This window comes from Eucyclogobius newberryi, unplaced genomic scaffold (genome assembly GCF_026437365.1).
Source record: "Eucyclogobius newberryi isolate DKJ021-1_F unplaced genomic scaffold, fEucNew1.0.hap1 SCAF_9, whole genome shotgun sequence".
Classification (NCBI taxonomy): Eukaryota; Metazoa; Chordata; class Actinopteri; order Gobiiformes; family Gobiidae; genus Eucyclogobius; species Eucyclogobius newberryi.
Genome location: NW_027316532.1, coordinates 13,386,171 through 13,405,080, shown reverse-complemented (window position 1 = coordinate 13,405,080; position 18,910 = coordinate 13,386,171). Strand labels below are relative to the sequence as shown.

The following is an 18,910-nucleotide window of genomic DNA, read 5'->3' as shown; positions in this document are numbered from 1 at the left end:
GCAGCTGATAAACAATCTGTAAACATTTTTTTCAATATTTGCATAGCAATTTGATAAGTTGCATAGCAAAACACGAAAATGACTAACAATCAATATTTTCCATTGATGTATTTATTTCAAATGTATTTGTAAATATTTAAAAAAAAAATTAAACTCAACTGTTAAACGCTTACACTTTTTTCCAAAATAAAACAGAAAACTTAGTTTTAAATGAATTAACACCAAGTCAGACGGCCTTATTTACAACTTTCTTCCACATCATCATCAGATGACTATTTGTTGAGTCTCGTTTACATATTGTCTTTACACTCACAAAAAATATGTATTAAGCTTCTGATGTTGCTGTGGCGTCCATCATGCAAAAGCTGCGATACAAAAAGACTTTTTTTCTGAGGAATGCATCGCATTTGAGAGAAATTGCGTTGCATTTTGCGATGCCGCTTATTCTGAACCCTGTATCCTTCATTGTGAATAATGAACCCAATTAAACGAAGACATTTTTTAACAAAAATGAAAAGAGAAATAGACATATATATAACAAAAATATTTTTTTTAATTCTTAATAAAGGCAAGGCAAGTTTATTTGCACACAATTCATACAGAAGGCAATTCAGAATAGGCCAATGGCTGAGATCTGTAGGAGTTTCGTTCCACTGAGCAGGGGAATAGATACTTTTTCTATTTTCATAATAATAATTAATTAATTAATTAATTATAATAATAATAAGTATTCACAGAAAAAATCCACAAACCAACTCCCTGTAGTTAATGAGATAATTGATCCTGAAGTAGACCAAAATGCGGGGAAATGGACATTTTACCCTATTAGGCATATAGTTAAAGGTGCCATAACATGCTTTTTTTCACGTTTCGTAGTCTATCCTAAGTGTATAATTGATAATAATAAGGGTTGTAACATAATAGTTAAGAAATATCACCCATACCTCACCCCCTCACCAACCCGGAAATGCTAACGGCTTGGTTTGATATTCGCTCCCATCCTTGCGAAGAGCGATCTGGCTCCCCCGCCCAACCCGTGACGTAGTCTCAGAGCGCGTGTGTGCCCCGCCCACCCATGACGTAGTGTGTGCCCCACAGCTGTCTGCTCCGCGATGCGCCGCTCCGCGCGAGTGAGTGAGAAACGATAGAACTTCAGATCAACACTACTTTGAGACTAAATAAATCTGGTGTTTGGTGGTGACGCGTGCCTGGGGTTATGACGCGGTCTTGCTCCCACCGCCCGTCAGTTTGGAGATTCGCGGAAAGGAGATAGTCTGTAATATAGCTAAACACTGCGGGAATCAATCAAAAAACACTCTGGGTACATATATGAAGCACAAATAGCAATGTAAGAAGGTTAAAAGCTCTGGGCTGCATTTTGAAACTTAATCGGGGCAGAGGGCCACAAACAACTTGACAATGTCGAATTTGTTGAATGACAAAGTGAATCATTTGAAATTTTGCATTTGACGTAATTGCGATGAGCCTCCACACCTTTAATTTGACCTAGAATATTAATATTAGGTTGGTATAACATCAATATGCCTGAATTTTCCCAATTTCACAGTAAAAAGTACTACTTTTTGTTATTTGGGCCAACATAGCAGGGAGCTGGAGGGCCAACAAAAATTGGTTTGAGGGCCGCATTTGGCCCCCGGGCCCTAGTTTGGACATGCCTGGCTTAAAGGTGGTATGGACGATTTTTTTCAGCATTTTTTTTTATCATATTTCCTCGTGGCGTGGATAAATCATTAGTCCTGCCACGTATCAATCATAAAACGCACCTACCGCTCACCTACAGCCGCGTCAGGCTCGTCCCAACGTTTCCACGTGCCTAAGCGCATTGATCTATCATAATATAGTTCCCTCAGTGTACGGGGCAAAATGAAGACGGAGAAAGACAGTTCGAGCTGACGAAGAAGTGGACAGAAATCTACAGAAGACGAGCAATGCGATGTGCTCCGTTGCGCTAATAAACAAACGCACGTGTGTGTTGTATCGGTCCGCACGGGGGAGTGCGCATGCGCACTTCCGCCTGCGTTCTCAAATCGCCGAAAAATCGTCCATACCGCCTTTGAGTGGACTGGGAGAGGACACATCTGTATCTGTGGATGTTGTCAATCCCTCGGTCTCTGATACTCCAGGAATCATCTCAACAACATCAGGTGTAGAAAGGGCTTCTACATAAACTATGTCACTCATATTCTGCTGTTGTGGACGTTGGAAGGTGATCTGTGGATAGTCTACAGAGAGACCACGTTTCAACTGATCTGTTCTGAAAGCAGACAAAGAATATTATTTTAGATTTTTTTCTAAATATTTCTGGGAATCAAAATCTAAAACGTATGAAGCTGGTCTTTTCTAATTCTAATGAGAATAACATTTTATTTTGTAAGGAAAGTTGTTGGTATAAACAAAATAATGCACATTTTAATTTATATTGACATTACCACTTGGTCTCATTCTCAATAACTTCTACCTGGGTTTAGGCAGGGTATACGATAAAACGTTTTGGGAAAAGCTTCTTACCTATAAGAAGCATAAAGATTCTCATGCTTTTTCACCATTTTATTGAACAGTAGTACAAGCTTGTTCATTTGCAGAAAATTGTGTATGTTTTCAAGGACCTTGCCCCAAAATGTCAGATTAGAGATGGGCCGGTAATGACTCAGTACTGCAGCATCAAGATGCAGTCAAGAAAGTTTCAAGTAACGAGTTTAGAGTAAATACAGAGAGAGGAGCCAGCGCTGCTCCCAGCCAGGGCGAAATGAGAGAGGCCAGCGTGGCTCCCAAGAAGTGTGAAGGTTTCAAGAGTGGAGGTCCCAAGTGTGCAGGTTCCAGAATTAATGAGAATACCCTGGTTGTGGATAGAGAGGATTTTGTACTCTTTATGGTGGATGTTGTAAACTGTGCTGCTCAGACTCAAAGCAGAACTGAAAGGATCAGGATCATTGCTAAAGCTGCAGGGAGATTCCTTGGAACAAAGGAGCTTGATTGGGCAGATATAGAAAACAGGCTAAAGGCGCTAAATGGGAGTCGGAGTGATGGGGGTCTGCTTGTGGGGAGTCAGAGTGATCAGAGTGATGAGATGGGGGTGGGGGTGGTCTCCTGTCCTCGCCCAGTCTCGTAGACGCACGGCTACCAAGCGGCGACATCAGTGGACATATTAAAGCCTATAGAATGAAGCCTGAAGAATAAAGCTGTACGGTGGAAGCACCGAACGTCAAAGAAGGAGAGGAAGATGAAGAAGAGTCTCCCTGGAATAAAGCCGGTTGTTGTTGTTGTTTTATGGCGGTTGGCATCCAATTGTTGCATTACCGCCAGACTTTTCGTAGTCCTCAGACTGTCGTAGTCCGTAAAAGTACTCCTTCCATTGCTTTGGTGTTACAAAGCCCATGAGGTCATGATATGTCTTTGTAACTAGAATAGTTGTTGTTGTTGTTGTTGTTGTTGTTGTTCCATGGCGGTTGGCATCCAAGTGTTGCATCACCGCCAGACCTCATTGTTGTTGTTGTTGTTGTTGCTGTTCCATGGCGGTTGGCATCCGAGTGCTGCACCACCGCCAGACTTCACTCCTCAGACGCCTCGCAGTCCCCAGACTCCGTCGCAGTCCGCAAAAGTACTCCTCCCATTGCTTTGGCGCCACAAAGCCCATGAGGTCATGATGTGTCTCCGTGACTAGAATAGTTGTTGTGTTGTTGTTGTTGTTGTTGTTGTTGTTGTTGTTGTTGTTTTATGGCGGTTGGCATCCGAGTGTTGCATTACCGCCAGACTTTATTCCTCAGACGTTTCGTAGTCCTCAGACTCTGTCGTAGTCCGTAAAAGTACTCCTCCCATCGCTTTGGCGTTACAAAGCCCATGAGGTCATGATGTGTTTTTGTGACTAGAATAGTTGTTGTGTCAGAGACCAACCGGCTTTATTCCAGGGAGACTCTTCTTCACCTTCCTCGCCCTCTTTGACGTTCGGTGCTTTGGAAGTACAAAGCCCATGAGATCATGGGACGTCTTTGTTGTTTTACAAAGCCCATGAGGTCATGGGACGTCTTTGTCGTTTTATCCTTTAGAAGTCCTTCTTCCATCACTTTGGCGTTTCTAGGCCCATGAAGTCCAAGCGCGTTAGAACATCCTCTTGCTCCTCATCCTCGGCTCAGTCTCCAACACCCCCCACCTCTATAAACGTGTCAGAGACCAACCGGCTTTATTCCAGGGAGACTCTTCTTCACCTTCCTCGCCCTCTTTGACGTTCGGTGCTTTGGAAGTACAAAGCCCATGAGATCATGGGACGTCTTTGTTGTTTTACAAAGCCCATGAGGTCATGGGACGTCTTTGTCGTTTTATCCTTTAGAAGTCCTTCTTCCATCACTTTGGCGTTTCTAGGCCCATGAAGTCCAAGCGCGTTAGAACATCCTCTTGCTCCTCATCCTCGGCTCAGTCTCCAACACCCCCCACCTCTATTGCACTTTCCGCACCGGTCCCCATATCATAGCGGGTCCCACCCCCATCATTCAGACAAACCAATTCCCTTTGATTGATAAAACCCTCTACCACCTGCCCATACCTATCGGTACCACTACCGCCCCACAAAGCGCTATGCGCATTAAAATCCCCACACCACACGGCCTTTCCCCGAACATCCTTACCGATACTATGTAAGGACTCTAACGTTAACTCACCACACGGATTATAAAGGTTAACCACAGTAACAGCTTCACCACCCAGCCAGACCCTCACCGCCAGGGCCTCCGGCGCTTTACACACACTGACAACAACCTAATTTAGGTCATCTCGGACAAACACAGCCACACCTCCGCCTCTACCCTGCTCCCTATCATTCCTAACACACACATACCCTTGTATCCCAAAACCCCACCTAGGTCGTAACCAAGTCTCCTGCACGCACATAACGTGAGGCTTGTTCAACAAGGTAGAGACAAAATGCTTAAATTCCTGGCCATTAGCACGAAGACTACGCGCATTCCATTGCAAGACAACCACCGCCATTATGAGCCCCCGGAACCTGACGGCGCATCGGGAGCCCCCCCACTCCCACTGCCAGAATGGGGCAGGGCGCCCTCCCGCAGCGCATCCTCTATCTCCGTCCACTCGGGGCCCCCAGCTCCAAAGTACTTCCCTGCAGCCTTAGCGATGATCTTAGTCTTTTCGGATCTCTTCTTGGTTTGCCCAGTACAGTTAATCACTTCCACTATAAAGAGGAAGAAATCTTTCCTCTTCACAACCAGTACATCCTCCGCACCCACAGGGCCTCTGCCCGTGGAAGCCACACTCACAGGCATCCCAGTGGGGACCTCCCCCTGGCCGCGGGCAACGCTGCCCCCTCCCCTGTCGCCTAGGACACCAGCAGCACTGGCAGCCCCCACTGCATCCACCGTCACCTGACTACCAGACACCTTCTTGACCGCATCCGCGTAGGATATGCCTTGAGAGGCTCTAACTTTTTGCACCTCAGCAGCCCTCTTGCTGAACACGCATCCCCCGTAGGCAGAGCTATGCTCTCCCCCACAGTTACAGCACTTGAGTTTTGCTCCGTCGTCACACTTCTCATACTCGTGGTCTCCTGCACATTTACCACACTTCTGCTTCCTTCTACAGACCGCTGCAATATGCCCAAAGCGCTGGCACTTGAAGCAACGCAGGGGCGGCAGAACATATGGGCGTACGCCATAGCGCATGTACCCAACGCACACCACACGAGGCAGGATCCCACCTTCAAATCTAATCATTATCGACAGGCTGTCACACCTTACCCCATCCCGGGTCATCTTCAACCGCCTAGCATCCACCACCTTAGCTCCAGTCAAATTCTCCTTTACGTCATCCACAGATGTCGTCGTAGGGACGCCTACTATAACTCCCCTGACCGTGCCTCTTACAGCATCAGACACAAGAATGTCCTTCCCCCCCAGACACTTAGCTTCAATCGCCTTCCTTTGCTGAGCCACGTCCTTGCACACGACCAGCAGCGAGCCATCCCTAAGGACACTTGCATGCTTGACCACTCCCACAGCTAGTCAGGCTCCTTGTCAACGCCATCGGATCCCACCCCTTAAAGGACGCATTATCCTGCGCGAGCTTTATGAACACCTTACACTCTGAACTCACATCCCCGACATCTGCAACCCCCCCGCCCTGCTCCTCACTGAGAGAGCCCTCCATAGACGAGCAAGAAGACGCCCTACGCTGCACAGGATCAGTGGCTCCAGGGGAGTCCTCCCCGCTGTTCATATCGTCACCGACCAGGTCACGCTTCCTCTTCTTCTTCCCCGTCATACGGACCGAGGCGTTCCTCTATGTTGCCGTAATATCCAAACTGTTGTCGTTGTTGTTTTTTATGGCAGCTCCATAAAGCCGGTTGTTGTTGTTGTTGTTTTATGGCGGTTGGCATCCGAGTGTTGCATTACCGCCAGACTTTATTCCTCAGACGTTTCGTAGTCCTCAGACTTTGTCGTAGTCCGTAAAAGTACTCCTCCCATTGCTTTGGCGTTACAAAGCCCATGAGGTCATGATGTGTTTTTGTGACTAGAATAGTTGTTGTTGTTGTTGTTGTTGTTGTTGTTGTTTTATGGCGGTTGGCATCCAAGTGTTGCATTACCGCCAGACTTTATTCCTCAGACTTTGTCGTAGTCCTCAGACTCTGTCGTAGTCCGTAAAAGTACTCCTTCCATTGCTTTGGTGTTACAAAGCCCATGAGGTCATGATATGTCTTTGTGACCGGCTTTATTCCAGGGAGACTCTTCTTCATCTTCCTCTCCTTCTTTGACGTTCGGTGCTTCCACCGTACAGCTTTATTCTTCAGGCTTCATTCTATAGGCTTTAATATGTCCACTGATGTCGCCGCTTGGTAGCCGTGCATCTACGAGACTGGGCGAGGACAGGAGACCACCCCCACCCCCATCTCGTCACTCTGATCACTCTGACTCCCCACAAGCAGACCCCCATCACTCCGACTCCCATTTAGCGCCTTTAGCCTGTTTTCTATATCTGCCCAATCAAGCTCCTTTGTTCCAAGGAATCTCCCTGCAGCTTTAGCAATGATCCTGATCCTTTCAGTTCTGCTTTGAGTCTGAGCAGCACAGTTTACAACATCCACCATAAAGAGTACAAAATCCTCTCTATCCACAACCAGGGTATTCTCATTAATTCTGGAACCTGCACACTTGGGACCTCCACTCTTGAAACCTTCACACTTCTTGGGAGCCACGCTGGCCTCTCTCATTTCGCCCTGGCTGGGAGCAGCGCTGGCTCCTCTCTCTGTATTTACTCTAAACTCGTTACTTGAAACTTTCTTGACTGCATCTGCATAGGATATACCCTGAGAGACCTTTATTTTCTGCACCTCAGCAGCTCTTTTGCTAAACCTGCATCCCCCGTAGGCAGAGCTATGTTCTTCCCCACAGTTACAGCACTTCAGTTTTGCACCCACGTCACACTTCCCATACTCATGATCTCCTGCACATTTACCACACCTTTGCCTCCCCTCTACAGACCGCTGCAATATGCCCAAAGCGCTGGCACTTAAAGCAACGCAGGGGCGGCGGAACATATGGCCTGACGCTATAGCACATGTACCCAATGAACACCTTACTAGGCAGGCACCTCCCTTCAAGTGTTACCATTACCGACAAGCTGTCACATCTTACCCCAAACCGGGTCACCTTCAAACGCCTAGCGTCCACCACCGTAACTCCCGTCAAATTCTCCTTAACTTCATCCACAGACGTCGCCATAGGTACACCTACGATAACTCCTCTGACCGTGTTTCTTTCAGCATTAGACACAAGAATGTCCTTTCCACCCAGACGTTTAGTTCCAATCGCCTTCCGTTGCTGAGCCGCGTCCTTGCACACGACCAGCAGCGAGCCATCTCTAAGGACACTCGCACTCTTGATCACTCCCACAGCTACAGTTAGGCTCTTTGACAATGCCACTGAATTCCACTCCTTAAAGGATGCACTATCCTGTGCAAGCTTTATGATCACCTTACAGTCTCTGCTCTCACCCCGGACATCAATAGCTTCAGCCTCATCCTGCTGCTCATTCCCAGAACCCTCGGACGAGCTAAGGGACTTTTTACGTTTCCGGGCACGTGCAGGCAGAAAAGGCAGTGGACATATTAAAGCCTATAGACTGAAGCCTGAAGAATAAAGCTGTACGGTGGAAGCACCGAACGTCAAAGAAGGAGAGGAAGATGAAGAAGAGTCTCCCTGGAATAAAGCCGGTTGTTGTCTCTGAAACAACAACTATTCTAGTCACAAAGACATATCATGACCTCATGGGCTTTGTAACACCAAAGCAATGGAAGGAGTACTTTTACGGACTACGACAGAGTCTGAGGACTACGACAAAGTCTGAGGAATAAAGTCTGGCGGTAATGCAACACTTGGATGCCAACCGCCATAAAACAACAACAACAACAACAACAACATTGGGAATGTTCCAGATTGAAGCGACATGTTAACTATGTGAGTGAGTGGTGCTAACAAACTGTTCAGCACAGACTTTAGAAATCTGGTGGGTCACACATCGAGGCAGCTGTAGATGAACTCAGACTGGTGCTGATCTCCTGGACAGTTTTGTCAGTTACAGGTGCAAAGTGAGTCAGCTCTAACTGTCTTGGTGGTTTTTGGGTTGTTATTTGCATTGTGGGATTTATATAATTTTTAATGCCCTGAACTTTGTCATTAAAGAATAATACAAACTCCTGACAATTGATGTGGAAATGAGTTCTAACGGCAGCTGAGCTGGAGGGTTTGTTCATCTGTTACTGTGGCAACAGGACACGCCAGTTGTTACTGCAGCTTCAAATTATTTCGGAAAAAATATCTTTCCCTAGTTCTACATAAAATGAGGTTGTACAGGTTCAGCTTCTCTTTGTAAATCTCTTTTTGAACCTGGAGCTTTGACTTGCGCCGTTTCCGTTCGGCCCGGTGGCACTCCCTTTTCTGTGCCCTGACCCATCATCATGTCTCCATGGCAACTTCTGCTTATTTTTAACCATTTAAGCCTTCATAGGGGCAATGGTGTCCAGAACATTCAAAACACTAGATGTAACAGAGTTTAACAAATCATTTACATTAGAACATGAGACATTCTCAAAGTTTATCATTTCTATAAATAGTGCATCTGTGCCATCATTTATGTATCTCCTCTGAACAGCTGCAGGAGCAGCCTCTGAACAACTGCAGGAGCAGCCTCTGAACAGCTGCAAGAGCCGCCTCTGAACAGCTGCAGGACCAGCCTTTGAACAGCTGCAGGACCAGCCTTTGAACAGCTGCAGGACCAGCCTTTGAACAGCTGCAGGACCAGCCTCTGAACAGCTGCAGGACCAGCCTCTGAACTGCTGCAGAACCAGCCTCTGAACTGCTGCAGGACCAGCCGGTGGTTTGGGAAAAACAGACATGTCAAAGAAGACACAGAAATGATCAGACAGAGCAGCATCGACCACATTGACACTTGAAATATTTACCCCCTTTGTAATTATGAGATCTAGAGTGTGCCCTCTGCTGTGGGTGGGGCCACTCTGCTGTGGGTGGGGCCTCTCACATGCTGAGTAAGGCTGAAGGTTTCAAGGACAGCATCAAGCTCTTTAACGTTTCTGTCACAAATATTATCCACATGCACATTGAAATCACCTGTAATGACCAAACCATCAAAGTCTGTGCGACTGAAACATCTCAGTAAAATCATCAGTAAAACGTTGGCAGTGCAGGAGAGGCTTGTGTAAAACAAATAAAGAGAATGGATAGAATGGATGGAGGCCGTTTTAGTTCCATTTTAAAGGATACATACTCAAATGATGAATACACCCCAAAAGACAACCTGCGGGTAATTATTTCATCTCTAATGATTGCAGAGACTCCGCCCCCCTTTTTGTTTTCTTGTGTTCCAGATTCAAACTTAAAGTTTGGTGGAACATATTCTATTAGAACTACATTTCCTGTGTTTCTGTCAAGCCATGTTTCAGTTAAAAACATAAAATCAAGATTATAAGAAGAAATAAACTTAATTAAGAGTTATTTGTTTCATAAGGATCTGATATTTAGCACAGCAAGTTTCTGACTACTTTCAGTGGGACTGGGCCTCATCTTTTCACAGGGAATATGAATCAAATTTCTCAGATTGAGCAGCTTGACTCGCATTTTGTTTTCCCATCTGTGTGATATGACTACAGAAATAGCACTAGAGGGGGGGGGGGGGGTTGACTATAAGTCCCGGCAACGCTGGGACCCAGTGCATCCCATCTATGGGAGATACCAGGTGAAAGGCGAGGGGGGATGGGTGCTGAGGCTTTTGTTGGTGTAGACAGTTTGTGCGGGAAAGAGTTGATAAGTGTTTATATAATTCTTGATCTTGCTATATTGGGCGTGAGAGGAGCCATCAGACATTCAAGATGGCTGGGAAGGCCCCTGGGTGAGGGTGGAGATGAGAAAGAGAGTGAGGAATCTTTAGTGGGAGTAGATGTTGTAGGGGGAACCCATGACTGCTCCGAAGGCAGGGATGGCAGGGATGCTGTCGGGCCTGTCACAGAAGGGTCCAAGTAGGGATGCGTACCGCTACGACGAACCGGGTCTGGACTTGTAAAAACGTTTCGGTTCAGGTCCAAAAAAACCGAAACCCCGGTGATTCGGTTCTGGACTCATAAAATATAGCACAGACATACTATATCCTTTTTGTTCTAGAATCTAGACCATCTTAAACCTTCCATTGATCGCGAAATTCGTGCTGGAAAAGACGTAAACACTGTCATGCGCCACCGTCAATAGCGCACACGGACCCTAATTAGTGACGGGCATAAGTTGAAGCCGGCGAAATAAGTTTAAAGATGCGAGAGACGGGAGCACCTCGCACGTGTCGAGCTGTGCGGAACCGTGTATCCACATGTGAACGTTGAAGTGAAGCCGGTAAGATCGCTGGCTTTTTTGAACTTTTTTAATTTGTGGCCGCCTTGTGCGATGTTGTGATGGTTTAAGTGCTGCGCGTTAAAGGGGCGGGGTCAGCGTGGGGTCTTGTCTGGGTCTTTGGTCTGGGTGTAAATATGAATGAAATAACTTAAGTGTTATGTTGTGGTGTGATGTATTTGGCATTAAGTAAATACAAAGTAAATTCAAAGTAATATTGCTTAATTGCTGCACGAGTTTATATTTGGTGATAGTATTTTGTATTTGTATTCTACAGTTGTTAAAATGGTCTGGTGTTTAATGCTGCTAATATGATGTATTATTTTGATGTGTTGTGTAAAATATTTTCATATTCTACTTTTGATACTGCTAAGTTGATGCTTTATAGTGATTAAAGTTGACTTTTATGCTATTTTTTGTAACTCTGTTATTTTACACTGACATCATTATTTACACTGGTGTATTGTCTGTTTGAAGGTTTTGACCTGACTTTTGATGCCAATGGATCTGAACATTAAAGATGGAAATGTGTCTAAAGATGAAACATTGTATCAGATGAAACAGCTGCTTTGACCCTTGACCCAGACTGACCCTGTCAACAATACTCAACATGCTCTTGTTGTTGAGTTGAGTCTTGAGTTGTTCCTCAAGTGATGTGTGTTAACTGTTAAGCAATAGTTTAGCTGCTAGCTTGTAGCTTGTGATTTGTAAGTTGTAACTTCTGTTAAAAAAACGTGAATAAACCAGACAAGTTGAGTTTATTTCACTGCAGTTAAGCCTTGTGTTTGATAGTCGTCCTTGTTCAAGTGTCTTCAACTTAATTTAGCCAAGTAGCTTGTGTTATGCTGTTATAACATTATCCAAATATGGCATGGTTTAGGTCCGGACTCATTAGGTCCGGACCTGAACCTAAACCTTTGGATTCGAATCCGGAGTTGAACCTGAACGTGGGTTTAGGTGTGCATCCCTAGGTCCAAGGCCTTTGATGAGGACTCTGGGAATAATTTGAATGACTCCTGCGCTGGCCGCGGTAAAGATTGTTGTGGTGCTGTTGCTGATGAGTCCTTCGCTGGAGGTGGTGATTGTGGAGCTGTTGATGCTGAAACTTTGGCTCGGTCTCTGGCTGATGGAGCAGGAATTTTTCTCTCATTCCTCTCTTCTCTAACTACCTCCCTCTGCGCCCTCGCTCCACCTCCCTCTGCGCTACTCTACCTCTGCGCCCTCTCTACACCCTCACTCCACCTCTGCACCCTCACTCTCACTCCACCTCTGCACCCTCACTCTCACCCCACCTCTGCACCCTCACCCCACCTCTGCACCCTCACCCCACCCCTCACTTCACCTCTGCACCCTCACTCCACCCCTCACTCCACCTCTGCACCCTCACTCCACCTCTGCACCCTCACTCCACCTCTGCACCCTCACTCCACCTCTGCACCCTCACTCCACCTCTGCACCCTCACTGCACCCTCACTCCACCCTCACTCCACCTCAAAACTTCAGTCTGTTCTCGTCGTATATCCACTGCACCACAAGCACAATCAGCGGTTTAACTCATGTTTGGCAAAAACATTATGAAGAAATGAGGACTTCAGAAACAGTGGTGCTGGGAAAACAATTTGTATGGATCTTTCCATGCGTCACATGACGTATTGCAGCATCTCCAATCAAGATAGATGTATCAGTGACCTTGACGTTTGACACAGATCTTCTGTCTGCCCCCTTTTGGCCACGTCATGGCTTACATTTTTTCTTTGTTCATTTACTTCAGTTACAAAAGTGGTAAAAATCTGTAAGCTGTATTTTAGGTGACTTTACGTTATCTTTGTATCGTTTAGGCTTTACACCGAGTTTGTTCCAAGATACATGCTGGTCTTTCTGGTCTTTAGACAGTTTGGGGAACGAAACAGAGTCACTCTGTATTAGGTTGAAAGCTGTTTTTTCTCTATTACCACAGGATGACACTGGAATTGTATCTTGGAGTCCTTTTTCAGATTCTAAAGCAAATATCTGTGTTTTTAGATCAAGGATTTCTCGTTGATATTTCCAATAGTGTTCAGTCTGTTTCCCTTCTTCTCCCGGACATGCCGCTGGCTCGTCAGACATGTTGTTAAAACTGTTAAAATGTTCTTAAAATCCTTGGTTTACCTGAAAAAAATCATATGCAAAAATGTTTGGAAGACAAAAACAGATTAAAAAGCAAAATAAAACATTTAAAGCAGCGGTAGCAAGCTCTCTGCTCCTCCTAAAACAGAGGTTTGACTATCGGGTGGATTCTCCTCTCCAGTACCTGGAATAGACCTTACCGCGGAGGCTGTGTGATCCCTCTGTGGTTGGAACACACCCTTTGGTCCCCCTTCTTGACCAGAGGGACCACCACCCCGGTCTGCCAGAGCCACTGTCCCTGACCGCCAGCAATTAACATACACATGAAGTTACAAAACAATAATGACTCAGCAGTTCGTGTTTAAAAGGCCAAAGAGCAGTTGTCTTGCCTCCCGAGACTGTAAGCGAATGTACATTTGCACGTCATCTACAAAGCAATGGAAGAGTGATCCTAATGGCAAAATGGGTAATCTGGCAATGGAGGGACAGAGCGCAAACAGGCTGAGCCTGCACCCTGAACCCAAACTGTGGGGGCCAAGAATCCACACTCGAATGTGGATTTAACGTTGGGGCATTAATCATATAGTCTTTAAACACATTAGGGTCTGATGATAAATGTTTCCAGTTTCTCAAATTGATGAAAATCCGTAATAGCAACGGAAAACTTTAAGCTGTGGACTTAAGCACACATTCAAGATAAAGGAATGGCTACAGGACCATTATGTGAATGTCCTTGAGCGTCTTGGCCAAAGCCCAGACTTGAACCCAATTGAACATATCTGGAGAGACCTGAAGTCAGCTGTGAACAGACGCTCACCATTCAACCTTGAGAGGTTCTGCAAAGAAGAATGGAATAAAGCCCAAAAATAGTTGTTGCAGGTTTCTAGCATGAAGACTCAAAGAATTGAGGCTGTAATTAGTGCCAAAGGTGCTTCAACACAGTTTTGGGCAAAAGATGTGAATACTCGTGCATGCTTTTGATACATTTGCAGAGAATCCAGAAAATCTTCTTTCACTTTGTACCTATATTGTTTGTAGAATTTTGAGGCAAATAATAAGATAAGATAAGCCTTTATTTGTCCCACAATGGGGAAATTCCAGTGTTGCAACACAAAGTAGAGGGAGCGTTGCAACGAGCAGCCGGCTCTCACCAGCGCCGGAAGTAATAATGAAGTAATAATGAATCTAATCCATTTTGGAATTGGGTTGTAATATATATATGGAGACAAATGGAATGTTTTCCTTATGCACTGTAGGGACACATATGCCAATAACATTTTACTTTTGTTTTTTTTTCTTTGGTATACTTTTCTCCTTTTCATTATGCATTTCAGACTGTTTTTTTTCTATTTATGATGTTAATTTTGAAAAAATGGGATTGTGTATTTTACTGAGCTAATAATGAACTGTAATGTAACCCTAACCCTAACTTTGTAATGCCATTACAAAAAGCAAAACAAAACTACTACAAATGCAGTTAAAACACCTGTGAATAAAAAGATGTTGGTGTTGAGCTTCTCACCGTCTTGGCTGCAGTCGTCCAGACTGGCGCTCCGTTCCAGCTCGCTGTTGGTCTCCATGTACCACTGTCCCACTCGGTTGATGCGGAGGATCGGTTCTTTGGCCCCGCTATGCTCCACTGTAGGAGGGGGGCTTGGAGTCTCCTCAGGTGGGGTCTCTGCCTCCTCTGCTCGGGGCCCTAACAGACACAAACTGTGCCCAGAACGGACTACGGACTCCAGAGACCGAGCCCGCGAAGAGCCTGAGAACAGCACAAAGGATGACGATGATGACGTCAAACAATTGAGATATAGATACATGTTCTGTAAAGTAAGATTTGTTTAATATTGACAGCTGCACAATTAATTCTGTTGGAATTGAACAGAATCAGAATTGTGATTCAATGGACGGGTCAAAACAAAGCCTGTTGCAATAGTGTGTTTTTAGAAAATAATTCTCCAATTCACATGAGGTGAAAAATCGGTAAAAGGAAAAAGCATTCAGTTTATCTGTGTTCAAGACCCAGAGCAATAGTATACACAGGAACACGGATAAATGATGGACAAAGACGAATGATGGGTGATGGTGGTTGATGGATAATGATGAATGTTGGGTGATAGTGGATGATGGATAATGATGAATGATGGGTGATGGTGGATGATGGATAATGAATGATGGGTGATGGTGGATAAAGATGAATGATGGGTGATGGATAATGATGAATGATAGGTGATGGTGGATGATGGATAAATATGAATGATGGGTGATGGATAATGATGAATGATGGGTGATGGTGGATGATGGATAAAGATGAATGATGGGTGATGATGGATAATGATGAATGATGGGTGATGGATAATGATGAATGATGGGTGATGGATAATGATGAATGATGGGTGATGGATAAAGATGAATGATGGGTGATGATGGATAATGATGAATGATGGGTAATGGATAAAGATGAATGATGGGTGATGGTGGATGATGATGAATGATGGGTGATGGATAATGATGAATGATGGGTGATGGTGGATGATGGATAAAGATGAATGACGGGTGATGATGGATAATGATGGGTGATGGTGGATGATGGATAAAGATGAATGATGGGTGATGATGGATAATGATGAATGATGGTGGATGATGGATAAAGATGAATGATGGGTGATGATGGATAATGATGAATGATGGGTAATGATGGATAATGATGAATGATGGGTGATGGATAATGGTGAATGATGGTGGATGATGGATAAATATGAATGATGGGTGATGGTGGATGATGGATAATGATGAATTATGGGTGATGGTGGATGATGGATAAAGATGAATGATGGGTGATGATGGATAAAGATGAATGATGGGTGATGGTGGATGATGGATAATGATGAATGATGGGTGATGGTGGCTAAAGATGAATGATGGGTGATGATGGATAATGATGAATGATGGGTGATGGATAATGATGAATGATGGATGATGCTGGATGATGGATAAAGATGAATGATGGGTGATGGTGGATGATGATGAATGATGGGTGATGGATAATGATGAATGATGGGTGATGGATAATGATGAATGATGGGTGATGGTGGATGATGGATAAAGATGAATGATGGGTGATGGATAATGATGAGTGATGGTGGATGATAGATAAAGATGAATGATGGGTGATGATGGATAATGATGAATGATGGGTGATGGTGGATGATGGATAATGATGAATTATGGATGATGGTGGATGATGGATAAAGATGAATGATGGGTGATGGTGGATGATGGATAATGATGAATGATGGGTGATGGTGGATGATGGATAAAGATGAATGATGGGTGATGATGGATAATGATGAATGATGGGTGATGGATAATGATGAATGATGGGTGATGGTGGATGATGGATAAAGATGAATGATGGGTGATGGTGGATGATGGATAAAGATGAATGATGGGTGATGGTGGATGATGGACAATGATGAATGATGGGTGATGGATAATGATGAATGATGGGTGATGGTGGATAAAGATGAATGATGGGTGATGATGGATAAAGATGAATGATGGGTGATGGTGGATGATGGATAAAGATGAATGATGGGTGATGGTGGATGATGGATAAAGATGAATTATGGATGATGGTGGATGATGGATAAAGATGAATGATGGGTGATGGTGGATGATGGATAAAGATGAATGATGGTGGATGATGGGTGATGGGTGATGATGGATAAAGATGAATGATGGGTGATGGTGGATGATGGACAATGATGAATGATGGGTGATGGATAATGATGAATGATGGGTGATGGTGGATAAAGATGAATGATGGGTGATGGTGGATGATGGATAAAGATGAATGATGGTGGATGATGGGTGATGGTGGATGATGGATAAAGATGAATGATGGGTGATGGTGGATGATGGATAAAGATGAATGATGGGTGATGGTGGATGAAGGATAAAGATGAATGATGGATGATGGTGGATGATGGATAAAGATGAATGATGGATGATGGTGGATGATGGATAAATATGAATGATGGGTGATGGTGGATAATGATGAATGATGGGGTGATGATGGATAAAGATGAATGATGGGTGATGGTGGATGATGGATAAAGATGAATTATGGGTGATGATGGATAAAGATGAATGATGGATGATGGTGGATGATGGATAAAGATGAATGATGGGTGATGGTGGATAATGATGAATGATGGTGGATGATGGATAAAGATGAATGATGGGTGATGGTGGATGATGGATAAAGATAAATGATGGATATAGATGAATGATGGGTGATGGTGGATGATGGATAAAAATGATGACGGGTCAGACAAAGATTGGTTCAGAAGCTCATTATAATGAGTTTAAGAACAAGGCCGTTAACGTCGCCCGGATCGGCGTCACCGGGGCCCCATCATAGAGCCAGGCCTTGGATGGTTGCTCGATGGCGAGCGCCTGGTGGCCGGGTCTTTCCCCACAGGTCCCTGCCGGGCACAGCCCGAAAGAGCGACGTGGGGCCGCCCTCCCGTGGGCCCACCACCCGCAGGAGGATCCATAAGGGGCTGGTGCAGAGAGATCTGGGCGGCAGTCGACGGCAGGGGCCTCGGCAACCAGATCTCCGGACACAGAGACTAACTCTGGGGACATGGAATGTCACCTCGCTGAGGGAGGAAGAGCCTGAGCTTGTGCGGGAGGTTGAGCGGTTTCGACTATATATAGTTGGCCTCACCTCCACGCACAGTTTGGGCTCTGGAACCCATCTCCTCGAGAGGGACTGGATGCTCCACTTCATTGGTGTTGCCCGCGGGGCGAGGCGGCGGGCTGGTGTGGGCTTGCTTATAGCCCCTCAGCTCAGCCGCCACGTGTTGGAGTTCATCCCGGTGGACGAGAGGGTCGCGTCCCTCCGCCTTCGGGTGGGGGACAGGTCTCTCACTGTTGTGTCGGCCTACGGGCCGAACAGCAGTGCAGAGTACCCGGTCTTCTTGGAGTCCTTGGGAGGGGTACTGGACAGTGCACCGACCGGGGACTCCGTTGTTCTACTGGGGTACTTCAACGCCCATGTGGGCAATGAGGGGTGATGGATAATTATGAATGACGAATAATGGTGGATGATGGATAATGATGAATGATGGGTGATGGTAGATGATGGATAAAGATGAATGATGGGTGATGGTGGATGATGGATAAAGATGAATGATGGATAAAGATGAATGATGGGTGATGGTGGATGATGGATGATTATGAATGACGAACAGGCTTTTAGATAGAGACCGGTCTTCCCATATTTTGGGCGGGGTATTTTAAAATGTGGACAGGCATTTTCGAGTGCAGGGACGGCCATTTTATTAATAAATCTTAGAAAAAAAGGGAATATTATCATCAAATTGGGCCGGGAAGCATTTGACATTAGTCCGGCATTACAGTTTAATGTTTACAAGTGAAAATTTGCATGCTGAGCGCTAACTGGTCGACGAAATTTGAGTGCAGGGCTCTGATTGGCTGCAGAGGCGTGGTCCGTAAAATGCCGAAGCTACTCGTTTTTTTACCTAGTCGGCCCCCGTACCGGTGTTTTCAAATCCTATCTAAAAGGCTGATGACGAATGATGATGGATAATTATGAATGATGGATGATGATGAATGATGACGAATGATGATGGATAATTATGAATGATGGATAATTATGAATGACGGATGATGGATAATGATGGATGACGGATGATGGTGGATGATGGATAATGATGAATGACGGATGATGGTGGATGATAGATAATTATGAATGACGGATGATGGATAATTATGAATAACCAATGATGGTGGATGATGGATAATGATGAATGATGGATGATGGTGGATGATGGATAATGATGAATGACGGATGATGG

At 45.0% G+C, this 18,910-nt stretch overlaps 1 protein-coding gene across 1 annotated transcript in view; it reads right to left on the bottom strand.

The window, feature by feature from the left end:
* The window catches only part of zbtb37 (zinc finger and BTB domain containing 37), a 38,975-nt gene that overhangs the window by 13,480 nt on the left and 6,585 nt on the right, over positions 1 to 18,910 (bottom strand). Inside the window, exon 2 of the mRNA XM_072439391.1 lies at positions 14,545 to 14,784. Coding sequence (XP_072295492.1) covers positions 14,545 to 14,784 — 240 coding nt within the window. The remainder of the gene's footprint in view (positions 1 to 14,544; positions 14,785 to 18,910) is intronic.